This window comes from Oncorhynchus mykiss, chromosome 5 (assembly GCF_013265735.2).
Source record: "Oncorhynchus mykiss isolate Arlee chromosome 5, USDA_OmykA_1.1, whole genome shotgun sequence".
In the NCBI taxonomy this organism is placed as follows: domain Eukaryota; kingdom Metazoa; phylum Chordata; class Actinopteri; order Salmoniformes; family Salmonidae; genus Oncorhynchus; species Oncorhynchus mykiss.
The window spans coordinates 65,482,598-65,497,978 of record NC_048569.1 but is presented as its reverse complement, the minus strand read 5'-3'; the positions used below and the strand labels follow the sequence as shown (position 1 = coordinate 65,497,978).

Genomic DNA, 15,381 nt, shown 5'->3' with positions numbered 1-15,381 from the left:
GATGAGAGAGGCCTGTAATTTTCATCATAGGTACACTTCAACTATGACAGACAAAATGAGAGATTTTTTTTTAAATTAATTTATTTGCAAATTATGGTGGAAAATAAGTATTTGGTCAATAACAAAAGTTTATCTCAATACTTTGTTATATACCCTTTGTTGGCAATGACGGAGGTCAAACGTTTTCTGTAAGTCTTCACAATGTTTTCACACACTGTTGCTGGTATTTTGGCCCATTCCTCCATGCAGATCTCCTCTAGCGCAGTGATGTTTTGGGGCTGTTGCTGGGCAACACAGACTTTCAACTCCCTCCAAAGATTTTCTATGGGGTTGAGATCTGGAGTCTGGCTAGGCCACTCCAGGACCTTGAAATGCTTCTTACGAAGCCACTCCTTCGTTGCCCGGGCGGTGTGTTTGGGATCATTGTCATGCTGAAAGACCCAGCCACGTTTCATCTTCAATGACTTTGGTCCCAGCTCTCTGCAGGTCATTCACTAGGTCCCCCCGTGTGGTTCTGGGATTTTTGCTCACCATTCTTGTGATCATTTTGACCCCACGGGGTGAGATCTTGCGTGGAGCCCCAGATCGAGGGAGATTATCAGTGGTCTTGTATGTCTTCCATTTCCTAATAATTGCTCGCACAGTTGATTTCTTCAAACCAAGCTGCTTACCTATTGCAGATTTAGTTTTCCCAGCCTGGTGCAGGTCTACAATTTTGTTTCTGGTGTCCTTTGACAGCTCTTTGGTCTTGGCCATAGTGGACTTTGGAGTGTGACTGTTTGAGGTTGTGGACAGGTGTCTTTTATACTGATAACAAGTTCAAACAGGTACAATTAATACAGGTAACGAGTGGAGGACAGAGGAGCCTCTTAAAGAAGAAGTTACAGGTCTGTGAGAGCCAGAAATCTGGCTTGTTTGTAGGTGACCAAATTCTTATTTTCCACCATAATTTGCTAATAAATTAATTAAAAATCCTACAATGTGATTTTCTGGATTTTTTTCCCCTCATTTTGTCTGTCATAGTTGAAGTGTACCTATGATGAAAATTACAGGCCTTTCTCATCTTTTTAAGTGGGAGAACTTGCACAATTGGTGGCTGACTGGTGTTTTCTGTATTGACCTTAGTGTAATCACTGTTTTACAGCCTGGGTTTTGTAATGACTGCTCAGTGAAACGACCTGTGCTGATTTGTCATAGATGCTTGCTAATAAACTTTAATGAGCAAGCCTTCCTTCATGAGCTGGCCTCTGTAAAATGGGATAGAATCAGCTTGATCCCCTCTGTCGAAGACGTTTGGACCTTCTTTTTTGATATTTTCAGTGGTATTGTTAACAAATACGACCCCATGAAGAAAAGGATCATTAAAAACAGGTTCAGCCCCGGGTTCGACTGTGATCTTGCAGAGTTACTCTACCTCAAGAATTGCATTTGGCGAAAGGCTCGGCACACGCATACTCAGGCTGACTCGCTATCGTTCAGGCAAATGAGAAATAAATTCACTGACGCTCTCCAGATAGCTAAAATTAGTTACTTTAAGGATCAGTTCTCTCTCTGTGGGTCTAACCCCAAGAAGTTCTGGAAAACAGTTAAAGACCTGGAGAATAAACCCTCCTCCTCACAGCTGCCCATGTCCCTTAATGTTGATGATGTGGTTGTTACTGACAAGAAACACATGACTGAGCTCTTTAATCACCACTTCATTAAGTCAGGATTCCTATTTGACTAAGCCATGCCTCCTTGCCCATCCAACATTTCCTCATCTCCCACCCCTTCTAATGTGACTATCCCCTTTCTTCCTTAAGGTTGCTGCCCATATCATCGCCAAGCCTATCTCCGATCTTTTTAACCTGTCTCTCCTTTCTGGGGAGGTTCCCATTGCTTGGAAGGCAGCCACGGTTCATCCTTTATTTAAAGGGTAGATCAAGCTGATCCTAACTGTTATAGGCCTATTTTTATTTTGCCCTGTTTATCAAAAGTGTTGGAAAAACCTGTCAATAATCAACTGACTGGCTTTCTTGATGTCTATAGTATTCTCTCTGGTATGCAATCTGGTTTCCGCATGTGTCACTGCAACCTTAAAGGCCCTCAATGATGTCACCATTGCCCTTGATTCTAAGCAATGTTTTGCTGCTATTTTTATTGACTTGGCCGAAGCTTTTGATACAGTAAACTATTCTTGTGGGCCGGCTAAGGAGTATTGGTGTCTCTGATGGGTCTTTGGCCTGATTTGCTAACTACCTCTCTCAAAGAGTGCAGTGTATAAAGTCAGAAAATCTGCTGTCTCAGCCACTGTCTGTCACCAAGGGAGTACCCCAAGGCCCGATCCTAGGCCCCACGCTCTTCTCAATAAACATCAACAACATCTGCTCAGGCAGTAGGAAGCTCTCTCATCCATTTATATGCAGATGATACAGTCTTATACTCAGCTGGCCCCTCCCCAGATTTGATGTTACATGCTCTACAACAAAGCTTTCTTCGTATCCAACAAGCTTTCTCTACCCTTAACCTTGTTCTGAATAACTCCCAAACAAAGGCTTATGTGGCTTGGTAAGAAGAATACCCCTCTTCCCACAGGTGTTATTACTACCCCTGAGGGTTTAGAGCTTGAGGTAGTCACCTCATACAAGTACTTGGGAGTATGGCTAGACGGTGCACCATCCTTCTCTCAGCACATATCAAAGCTACAGGCTAAAGTTAAATCTAGGCTTGGTTTCCTCTATCGTAATCGCTTCTCTTTCACCCCAGCTGCCAAACTTATCCTGATTCAGATGACCATCCTACCCATGCTAGATTACGGAGACATCATTTATAGATCGGCAGGTAAGAATGCTCTCGAGCGGCTAGATGTTCTTTATCATTCGGCCATCATATTTCCCACCAATGCTCCTTATAGGACACTCTATTCTCCTCTGTAAACTGATCATCTCTGTATACCCGTCGCAAGACCCACTGGTTTATGCTTATTTATAAAACCCTCTTTGGCCTCACTCCACCCATCTGAGATATCTACTGCAGCCCTCATCCTCCATATACAACACCCATTCTGCCAGTCACATTCTGTTAAAAGTCCCCAAAGCACACACATCCCTGGGTCGCTCCTCTTTTCAGTTCGCTGCAGCTAGTGACTGGAACGAGCTGCAACAAACATTCAAACTGGAAAGTTTTACCCTTGCTTCCAAAGAGCTCCCTTTCTACTGGATTACAACATTGAAAGCTAAGTAGCAGTCTGATAACCAACTATTTCCTCTGATCTACACTATATTCCGTCTCCTAGAATTCCATCGTGCTGCGTAGAATCTTTCTGGGAGTATAGAACCTTGATCCACCTCCGAGTGCAACTGTGTCACCTCAGGTCTGATAGCAGTGTGGGTTCTGGAGCGGTATCTCATGGTTTTAATTATTCTGTCAGGCCTGGGGATGAGGGCCTTGGTTTATGTCTTTTTGACCATGTCAGGAGACCCTTTTACATTTTTGGGAGTGTTTTTTTCACAGAAAGGAAAGGGGGAAGAAGACAGGATAAGATTTTGTTGAATTTGAAGCAGACAATTTGGGCTTTTGTGAATGTAAATTATTATATCCGATTTTTTTCTCTCTTGGTTTCTCTGTATCATCTTCTCCCCATCTCTCTCTCTCTCTCTCTCTTTTTCCCTCTCACTCTCTCACTCTTTGATTTGATTTCCCTCTCTCACTCTGTGCATTAGATCATATCACTGGCACATGGCTGGTATGTGAGTGTGTGTTTAATTATCCTCAGTGCTCTGGCCCAGTGTCAGTCCGTTGGGGTCTGCATGTGGTGGTGTGTGTGTGTCTGTTTCTACTCAGCTGGCCAGTACCCTGCCTCTCCTTCTGATTCCCATTACCAATCCCATACCAAATTTCCCATCGCCTTGGGCTAGACTTATGCTTAGGGAGTAGCTCCGTGTCACAGGAACTACATGATTCACACAACATAATCCATACCACTTTCTAACTCACTCAACATAATATGAACACACACACACTCCTTATATGATTTACACACACCATTCTTACCTGAGGAGTGTTAATACCAGTTGCTCCCTCATAAAACCTGAGAGGATATGGGACTGTTCCCAGACCTATGTCTGACATCAGAGAAAACAGCTCCATGTCCCCTGCCAGGAGTTGTGGCTGTACTCAGAACATCCCGGGCCATGTGTTAGTGTCAGTGGATCCCCAAAGGGGAGCTGAAACAGAGCAGAGTGCGCAGTTAGAAGGGCCTGTTAGCACTGAAGTGATTGTCTCTTACCCAATAGTTCTGGAGGCAGCCCAGCAACAATGGATCTGGCCAATGCTGAAATAAACTGCTATCCAGACAAAGTATTCGATTTCTCTTCAGAAAGACAGGAAAATACCCGAGAGAAAGAGAGAGAGAGGTGTTTTGAGGGACGTAATGATGACATGACAGTTGTGTATTCAACAGTGGCCAGAGGAGCATACAATTTCAGCCCAGTCAGTCAGTCTGCCTGTCTGTGTGTCATCATCCTGTCTTAAACACAGAGACACACTTTACTACCGCTGTTCATGCTCTCTCATTCTCTATCCATCTCTCTTCTATCCCTCCCGTCTCACTCCCCCTACCTCTTCGCTCTCTCTCTCTCTCTTTTTCTCTCAGTCGATCTGTCTTTCTTATTGTCCCTTATAAACAAAGTGATTGTGATTGTATCATTTACTATCAGTTTGAAATTATCTATACATGACTGAGTAGGTTATTCATCTAGATGTGCAGTAAGACAGCGGTTAGGGTTTTCAGAGAGCATATTAAGATTGATGAGAGCGTTTATGCTTGAGAGTGATAGTGACAATATACAGTGCCTTGCGAAAGTATTCGGCCACCTTGAACTTTGCGACCTTTTGCCACATTTCAGGCTTCAAACATAAAGATATAAAACTGTATTTTTTTGTGAAGAATCAACAACAAGTGGGACACAATCATGAAGTGGAACGACATTTATTGGATATTTCAAACTTTCTTAACAAAACAAAAATTGAAAAATTGGGCGTGCAAAATTATTCAGCCCCTTTACTTTCAGTGCAGCAAACTCTCTCCAGAAGTTTAGTGAGGATCTCTGGATGATCCAATGTTGACCTAAATGACTAACGATGATAAATACAATCCACCTGTGTGTAATCAAGTCTCCGTATAAATGCACCTGCACTGTGATTGTCTCAGAGGTCCGTTAAAAGCGCAGAGAGCATCATGAAGAACAAGGAACACACCAGGCAGGTCCGAGATACTGTTGTGAAGAAGTTTAAAGCCGGATTTGGATACAAAAAGATTTCCCAAGCTTTAAACATCCCAAGAAGCACTGTGCAAGCGATAATATTGAAATGGAAGGAGTATCAGACCACTGCAAATCTACCAAGACTTGGCCGTCCCTCTAAACTTTCAGCTCATACAAGGAGAAGACTGATCAGAGATGCAGCCAAGAGGCCCATGATCACTCTGGATGAACTGCAGAGATCTACAGCTGAGGTGGGAGACTCTGTCCATAGGACAACAATCAGTCATAAATTGCACAAATCTGGCCTTTATGGAAGAGTGGCAAGAAGCAAGCCATTTCTTAAAGATATCCATAAAAAGTGTTGTTTAAAGTTTGCCACGAGCCACCTGGGAGACACACCAAACATGTGGAAGAAGGTGCTCTGGTCAGATGAAACCAAAATTGAACTTTTTGGCAACAATGCAAAACGTTATGTTTGGCGTAAAAGCAACACAGCTGAACACACCATCCCCACTGTCAAACATGGTGGTGGCAGCATCATGGTTTGGGCCTGCTTTTCTTCAGCAGGGACAGGGAAGATGGTTAAAATTGATGGGAAGATGGATGGAGCCAAATACAGGACCATTCTGGAAGAAAACCTGATGGAGTCTGCAAAAGACCTGAGACTGGGGCGGAGATTTGTCTTCCAACAAGACAATGATCCAAAACATAAAGCAAAATCTACAATGGAATGGTTCAAAAATAAACATATCCAGGTGTTAGAATGGCCAAGTCAAAGTCCAGATCTGAATCCAATCGAGAATCTGTGGAAAGAACTGAAAACTGCTGTTCACAAATGCTCTCCATCCAACCTCACTGAGCTCGAGCTGTTTTGCAAGGAGGAATGGGAAAAAATGTCAGTCTCTCGATGTGCAAAACTGATAGAGACATACCCCAAGCGACTTACAGCTGTAATCGCAGCAAAAGGTGGCGCTACAAAGTATTAACTTACCTTTGAACGGGGTATGGTAGTAGGTGCCAGGTGCACCGGTTTGTGTCAATAACTGCAACGCTGCTGGGTTTTTCACACTCAACAGTTCTCATTGTGTATCAAGAATGGTCCACCACCCAAAGAACATCCAGCCAACTTAACACAACTGTGGGAGGCATTGGAGTCAACATGGGCCAGCATCCCTGTGGAATGCTTTTGAATCTTTGTTTAGTCCATACCCTGATGAATTGAGGCTGTTCTGAGGGAAAAGGGGGAGGGTGCAACTCAATATTAGGAAGGTGCTCCTAATGTTTTGTACACTCAGTGCATATTTCAAAGCTGTCTTGTGTATTTCATGTGGGTGACTAAATGTGAGAAATTGCATATTAGGGAGCAAGGCATTCAATGTGTGTAGAAATCGACAGTGTGAATTTATGGATGAAAGTGTGTAAATAGTATGCATGGGTTGCCCAGAGGGCAAGAACACAGAGATTCTTCTGACAGATTATATTGGCAAGTTACCTTGTTTGGCCTGACTGAGAGTGTGTATGGATAAGTCATGTGTGTGAGGATGAGGTGCTGTATAGGCTCTAAGGGGGAGGCGCATGGGCCATTCTGCCGTGTGTTGACTGTGAATGTCAGGCCCTGCCAGGCCAGCATGCATTGCCTCAGCCACATCAGCCTGGGGAGGGGAGGGGGGCTACTGCAGACTTAACACACACACACACACACACACAATTTAGACAGAGTGATGCATATCTGTTAACACTAGTTACAGTACGAGGTCATGTCCAATCCAGATACATTAGAAGGATTTTAGGCCTCGTTACTTTCACTGAAGTGTTTGTTGAGTATTTTTGGACCAGGTGTGACCCTTCTGACCCCTCCCATTGATCACTGTCAGCTAATCACACCTTCCTCACTGATGATGGCATAGCCAGTCCAAGTGGGACCCATAGATAAAGGAGAGAGGGATGGAGAGAGAGAAAGAGAGGGGAAGGATGTGTAGGTGAAACCTAGGAGCATGTGTTGTCCAGATGCATATCAGAAAGAAAGAAAGCAGAGATGCAGTGCTCCAGGCCTGAAGATAATGAGCTGGAGAGTTACTGGAAACTTCCAAGAGGGCAGCGTGAATGAATAAAGTGAGAGATGAGTGAAAAGAAGGAGGGGGGACCAGTGTTCAGTCCAAACCCTCAAAGCCTGAATTGTTACTTTACACTCATACGGGTTGAAAATGGCAGATTTGGGCACTGAGAAGCTGTACAGTAAAATGCTATAAATGGCTCTGCGCTTCACAGCTCTGTATGGGTTTTGACTGACGGACGTTTTGAACTTGATCACTCCATGCGACAAGAAGTTAATTGGGCAACTTTTGCAAATGTTTTGTTGTCTGAGTGAGAAAAATGCTCCAAGTTAAGAGGACTTCACATTTCCATATCATAAAACTCATGTCATATACAGTGTCAACGTTTATGATCAATATGTGTGATGACATGGCGTCATACCCTGGGTTGTTCTGAACAGAATGAGCCTATGTTTATCTATTGTGAAGAACATTTGCCGTGGAACACGCACCTGAATGATCTCGTGACTCCATTCCATGCGCACCACAATTACCATCTGCTTCTTTGAATTGCCCTGTGAAAGCCTAAAACTGTAAGATCGTATTTAAAAGGTAACTGGTCATGTTGGCAATATAACAAGCTTTGAAATTATGCCCACCTGACCCAGACTGGGATTTAAAATGGCCGTTTTTGGATTGCATAAACAACAACCATAATTGTGTGATGGCGGGGATGGGGTTGTGTTCAACACAACTACAAGTGTTCTTGCTCTAGTTCCTCAAAGGCACAGCTAGGAGAGCTCATAAAAGCACCTCATAGTTGAATTCTCTTCTTTGAGTCATAAAAGTGCCGTGAAATGACGTAGGAACTGTGCACACTATGGAGAGGTTTGTGACCACTTGGAGACACCCATTAGACCTCTCATTCAAACCCTTGTCATTTTTTCCCCCTTACTTTTCACCTACCTCACATTTTCCAGGAATATTCTTATCATGTTACTGAATGTATCCAGAGTATTTTCAGATTTCGTTATCAACAAATACGGTGAAAAGTACAGTAAATGTCAAATGCACATATAAATCAACAGTGTAATGTTTGTATTCAGTCTTGTGTCAGGTGAACTCTCCTCAACTTTGGTCTAATAATTTTCCTATAATCTCCAAACTGTTCTCTTGTCATTTCTACCATGCTTCTGCATATGCTTTTCATATTTCTTCTGTCAGAAACATGTATATTTAGCCCTATCCATATACAGTAGGCCAATTCCCACTAGCGTAAAGGGTTAAACACCTACAAAACTTAGCAGGACTCAACACTCTCTCTCACATGTACAGTACACACACATTCACAGTGCACTATGTGCACTCATGAATACACTTTAAGATATACACAGTATCCCACAAGCACATTCATTTTTTCCTTTCGCACATCATTGCTATTGACTTCCAGGCTTGGCTGCAGTGCATGTGAGTGTGGTTAGGGGGATGTGGGGATGACCAGGCAGCCTGGGAGACAGGGGACACACAGTAACTCAAGCTGCTGCTCTGGACACTCCCTGGCTGGGGAGAGGACATTGAGAGGCCTGGAAAGGATAGATCCTCCCGGAAACAGGACATGCATGTGTGGAATAGGAGATGGAGAGAGGATATGTAATGATGGAGATTCACCTCAAAAAACTGTAGGTAGAGACACAGAAGTGAAAGATAGACATGTGCCTGCCTATCCTCTGCCTGTACAGCCCCCCATGTGAGCTGTGTGTTACGGCTCAGAGGGGCTTAGTGAAGAATGTCAGAAACCTTCAACTGCTACATGGTTGAATAGGCTCCTCCTAGAATTGTGTTAACATTTTAGTGGGGAATGTGGAAACCAAACCTTAGTGTGGTCATCTGTTTGTTTGTGTTTTGTTTTAATAAGCGTGGTGAGGAATTTACTAAATAGGTTTACTTTTTCCTAAGGTATGAGATACAATCCTTCTGACATATTTGTCAGTGTGACCTCACAGACTCGTATAAGGAAGGGAACAATGTAATGAAATTCAAACACATGCTCCAGAATGCTCACTCGCAAAACACACACACACACACCTGCACATACACGCATCCTCATATACAGAACATATCGAAGCTCCTCTGTTTTGGACTTTTTCACAAATCCACACCTATTTAAATCCCAGAGCTAGGTCTTTCATTTGAAAAAGTCATGTACCAACAACATATGCATTTCCTGCAGCAATTTTGTGGTTGAAAAAACATGTGCACATGCACATCCGCTCATTACCTCCAAGTCAGGTGTTTTTACCTTAACCTCTCTGGTACAAGTGGGACGCTAGTGTCCCACCTCGACAACAGCCAGTGAAATTGCAGGGCGCCAAATTCAAAACAACATAAATCACATAATTAAAATTCCTCAAACATACAAGTATTTTACAACATTTTAAAGATAAACTTCTTGTAAATCCAGCCACAGTGTCCGATTTCAAATAGGTTTTACGGCGAAAGCACACCAAACGATTATGTTAGGTCAGCAACTAGTCACAGAAAACCATACAGCCATTTTCCAGCCAAGAAGAGGGCTCACAAAGTCAGAAATAGTGATTAAATTAATCACTAACCTTTGATCTTCATCAGATGGCACTCACAGGACTTCATGTTACACAGTAAAATGTGTGTTTTGTTCGATGAAGTTAATCTTTATGTCCAAAAACCTCATTTGAAATTGGTGTGTTGTGTTCAGAAATGCTTTGTCTCAAACAAACATCAAGAGAAAGTGCAGAGAGCCACATCAAATTACAGAAATACTCATTATAAACATTGATAAAAGATACAAGTATTAAACATACGAATACAGATAAACTTCTCCTTAGTGCAACCGCTGTGTCAGATTTCAAAAAGGCTTTACAGCGAAAGCACACTTTGTGATTATGTTAGGTCAGCTCCTAGCCACAGAAACCCATACAGCCATTTTCCAACCAGCCATGTCACAAAAGTCAGAAATAGCATTAAAATGAATCACTTACCTTTGATGATCTTCATCTGGTGGCACTCCCAGGTCTCCATGTTAGACAACAAATGTTCATTTTGTTCGATAAAGTTCATCTTTATGTCCAAATACCTACATTTTGTTGGTGCGTTTTGTTCAGAAATCCAAACGCACAATGCACGCTCTCAAAACCAAGACGAAAAGTCAAAAAAGTACAATAAAAGAGAGTAGAAACATGTCAAACCATGTTTAAAATCAATACTTAGGTTGTTTTTGTCATAAATAATCTATAATATTTCAACCGGACAAAAGCTTCGTCAATGGAAAAGGTAAACAAGAAATCCAGATCACGTGCTTGGTTCATGGATGGAAATGTCCACTGTCCTCTCATTGAAAGCGGTGTATCTATATTTTTCAGAGTAAAAGCCTGAAACAATGCCTAAAGACTGGTCACATTTTGAGGAAGCCATAGAGATCGTGAACTGGGTCCTAAGTCTTTGTATGGTGGATAGGCTATCAATGGAAAAACAGCCTTTCAAAATAATAGTACTTCCTGGTTGGATTTTCCTCGGGTTTTCGCCTGCCATATCAGTTCTGTTATACTCACAGACATTATTTTAACAGTTTTGGAAACTTTAGAGTCTTTTCTATCCAAATCTACTAATTATATGCATATCCTAGCTTATGGGCCTGAGGAGCAGGCAGTTTAATTTGGGCACGCTTTTCATCCAAAATTCCGAATGCTGCTTACTCCCACATACCCATTCATGTGCAAACACACACACTCGCTAATTTCATTAGACCTCTCTTCCCATGTTTCTGCAACACACACACACACACACACACACACAACCACACGTAAACCACTGCTGACATTACCATAAAGCATGTACAGTGCATTCTGAAAGTATTCAGACCCATTGACTTTTTCGACACTTTGTTACGTTAAATTCTAAAATGTATTAAATCATTTTTTTCCCTCATCAATCTACACACAATGCCCCATAATGACAAAGCAAAAACACACACAATCCTGTCTCAGAGCTCTACAGACAATTCCTTCAACCTCATGGCTTGGTTTTTGCTCTGACATGCACTGTCAACTGTGGGACCTTATATAGACAGGTGTGTACCTTTCAAAATCATGTCCAATCTTTTGAATTTATCACAGGTGGACTCCAATCAAGTTGTAGAAACATCTCAAGGATGATCAATGGAAACAAGATGCACCTGAGCTCAATTTTGAGTTTCAGAGCAAAGGGTCTGAAGGCCTTCAGAAAGTATTCATACACCTTGACTTTGTCCACATTTTGTTGTGTTGTACAGCCTGGATTATTTTGTCCCAGGCCTTCACACAATAATGTCAAAGTGGAATTATTATTTTTATTACATTTTTACAAATTAATAAAAAATGAAGAGCTGAAATGTCTTGAGTCAATAAGTATTCAACCCCTTTGTTATGGCAAGCCTAAATAAGTACAGGAGTAGAAATGTGCTTAACAAGTCACATAATAAGTTGCATGGACTCACTCTGTGTGCAATAATAGTGTTTAACATGATTTTTGAATGACTACCTCATCTCTGTACCCCATACATACAAGTATCTGTAAGGTCCTTCAGTTTAGCAGTGAATTTCAAACACAGATTCAACCACACAGACCAGGGAGGCTTCGCAAAGAAGGGCACCTTTTGGTAGATCAGTAAAAATAAAAAAGCAAACATTGAATATCCCTTTGAGCATGGTGAAGATATTTTTATTACACTTTGGATGGTATATCAATACACCCAGTCATTACAAAGATACAGGCGTCCTTCCTAACTCAGTTGCCAGAGAGGAAGGAAAACGCTCAGGGATTTCAACATGAGGCCAATTGTAAAGCTCTGGGCGTAGTGGGTGCGAAGTCAGGCGCAGGAAGCAGAGAGTACAGGGTAGCGCTTTTAATTGCAAGGCAAACATAAGCCACCCCACGAAACACAGGGTGCACAACAAAACAAATGCACCAAACACGGGGACTCAAACAGTCCGGAGAAAAGCCCAAGAACGAAAAACACGTCAACCTCAAACGTGCACAGTAGCAACACAAAACAATCCCTCACAAAGAGCAGGCGGGCCTACTGGTTAACATAGCCCGACTAATCAGCCTAAACACAAAACAGGTGAAACCAATAAACAGAAAGGGGAAAAGGGATCAGTGGCAGCTAGTAGGCTGGTGACGACGACCGCCGAGTGCCACCCGAACAGGAAGGGGAGCCACCTTCGGTAGGAGTCGTGACACCAATGGAGACATTAAAACAGTTACAGAGTTTAATGGCTGTGATTGGAGAAAACTGAGGATGTATCAACAACATGTAGTTACTCCACAATAGTAACAATACTAACCTAATAGACAGAGTGAAAAGAAGGAAGCCTGTACAGAATAAAAATATTCCAAAACATGCATCCTGTTTGCAATAAGGCACTAAAGTAAAACTGCAACAAATGTGGAAAAGCAATTCACTATATTTCCTGAATACAAAGCATTATGTTTGGGGCACATTTCAACACAACACATCACTGAATATCACTTTTCATATTTTCAATCGTGGGGGCTGCATCATGTTATGGGTATGTTTCTCATCGGCAAGGACTAGGGAGTTTATAGGATAAAAATACATGGATTAGAGCTAAGCACAGGCAAAATCCTAGAGGAAATCATGTTCCACTTTGCTTTCCAACCGACACTGGGAGATAAATTCACATTTCAGCAGGACAATAACCTAAAACACAAGGCCAAATATACACTGCAGTTGCTTACCAAGACGGCATTGAATGTTTCTGAGTGGCCTAGTTACAGTTAAATTGTCTTGAAAATCTATGACAAGACTTGAAAATGACTGTATAGCAATGATTAACAACCAACTTGACAGATCTTGAAGAATTTTTAAAAGTATAATGTGCAAATATTGTACAATCCAGGTGTGCAATGCTCTTAGAGACTTACCCAGAAAGACTCACAGCAATAATCACTGCCAAAGGAGATTCTAACGTGTATTGAGTACTTATCTAATCAAGATATAGTAGTGTTTTATTTGTAATAATTTTTGTACAAATATTTACATTTTTCTAGCGATTTTAATCTGACTTTGTAACAATGTGGAAATGAATACTTTCTGAAGGCACTGTATACCTCCTTACACAGGCTCAAACATGAACGAACACACACACTGGGACACACATTGTGAAAGGGCTGTTATTAACCCCATGATTGCCCCTGTGGTCCTTCAGGCCTACGTTCTCTCTCCAGCTGGACTGGCGCTGTCTGTCTGGAAATCTGTTAGTGTCTAGCTGTTAATATGAAGTCACAACAAATCTCTCTGCTGAGAGATCTCTCTCTCTCGCTCTCTCTCACTCTTTCTCTCTCTCTCTCTGGAGCTGTGTGTGTGTGTGTCACAGATGTCAATATTGTTATCTCTGAACTGGGTGTGTGTAATGAATTCTGTCTACAGTGTTATCTCACGGTGGACAGTGTTAGCAGCGGTTTTGTAAAATGTGTGTTTATACACTGCTATCTCTGGTTTGTCTGCACTCCAACATAGTAGGCAATGAGTTTGTCTGGAGAGGTTATGGTCGGGAATATTACAGCAAGCAGTGGAAAACTCCAGTCTGTGTGTGTGTGTGAGTGTGTGAGCCAGCAGTGGCACTGCGACCTCTACAGATACACTGGCCTCGCTCTCTCTCTCTATTGACCTTTCCTCCATTAAGCACATACTGTATTAGGTGCAGAGAGAGAGGGAAGCAGGTTAGATTTACTTGATTATGTTGAAGTTGTACTCTAGATACCCTCTCAAGGTCATATGCTATTACTGTGAGGCCACAACTCTGTAGAAGTGACAGTGTGATAGCATGGGTGAGAAAGACAGGGTGAATGTGTGACTGGATGAGTCTATGACAGAGTTGGGGTAGGTGTGTGTAAGGACAGGCAAACGGTGTGCAGACAGTGGCAGCAGTGTCAGTAAGGAGGGTTGAGGTGTTCCAGCTGCAGTACTGTACTGTACACTCTGGCCTGTTTGTTTGTTGCTCTTTTTACTCTCTGTGGTTTGTACTTACAGCCTTTCCACCTTATAGCTTTCCAAACTGTCTGCCAGACCTGATTTACACAGGACACTGTGTGTGTGTGCGTGTGTTCTGATCCTACACACAGTATATCAGCTATGTTGCTGTATCATGTCGACACATTACCTTGATGTGTTATGTTGACACTCTCGTCATGGTTTTTTTAATACTGTAGTGGGCTAAATCAGGGTCAAAGTGTTTTAAATAAATCTACTTTCAAACAAACGTATACACCTCAGACACATGGTTATGAGCTTAAAAAAGAAGACACCTGTATCATGTCAGATGTAGAGTTGAAATGTATTCAATTTCGAGTTTACATCACAATATTACACTTTATATTACACAAGCCTGAAATATAACAAAACTGTTTGACATAGAAACACCACATTTTCTGCAGTTTTTTTAAATAATGGAAAACATTAGGGCTACAGTGAGTTGGCACTGCATTACCTTGTTTGTGCATTACGTTGTGTTAATATAGTGTCCCATAATATGTTGTGTCTCAGGGCAGCGACAGACCACAGTGTGGACAACAGCACAGCCATGCTGAGGGAGTGGCTGAAGCAGGCTCAGGACCAGTACCACTATGTGGAGTGGAGACCTATGGAGGAGCCCAAGTAAGTCTACTTTACCCCCTCCCAGCCAACCTCTCCTCCCCAGACTCTGGGCATCTCACCACACCATCTAGTCTGGTTCACATTCTTACATTTTATACATCTTTGATAAAGTTCACTGCTCATCAGTGCATGGTGAATATGAGACACTGAAAATAAAGCTCTTTGTCATGTCCTCAGGTCCTATACTGATGAGTGGGGGCCCAAGCACTGGCCTCCGTCCCGCTTCAACCATGTGATGAAACTGAGGCAGGCTGCTCTTAAGGCAGCACGGGAACGCTGGGCAGATTACATACTGGTGAGACTGAGTTCATAACATACCTATGAGATTACATGTGTTACATTTCAGTGTAACATTAGTTAGCCGCATTATTGTACGTGAATGATGATGCCTGCTTTCTGTCTCTGGTTTCAT

The 15,381-nt window shown here is 42.2% G+C and overlaps 1 protein-coding gene across 1 annotated transcript in view; it reads left to right on the top strand.

Annotated features, from left to right (window-relative positions):
• colgalt2 (collagen beta(1-O)galactosyltransferase 2) overlaps positions 1–15,381 on the top strand; it is a 42,660-nt gene that overhangs the window by 9,064 nt on the left and 18,215 nt on the right. The window contains exons 2-3 of the mRNA XM_021603923.2: positions 14,859–14,969; positions 15,147–15,264. Of these exons, the coding sequence (XP_021459598.1) occupies positions 14,859–14,969; positions 15,147–15,264 (229 nt within the window). The remainder of the gene's footprint in view (positions 1–14,858; positions 14,970–15,146; positions 15,265–15,381) is intronic.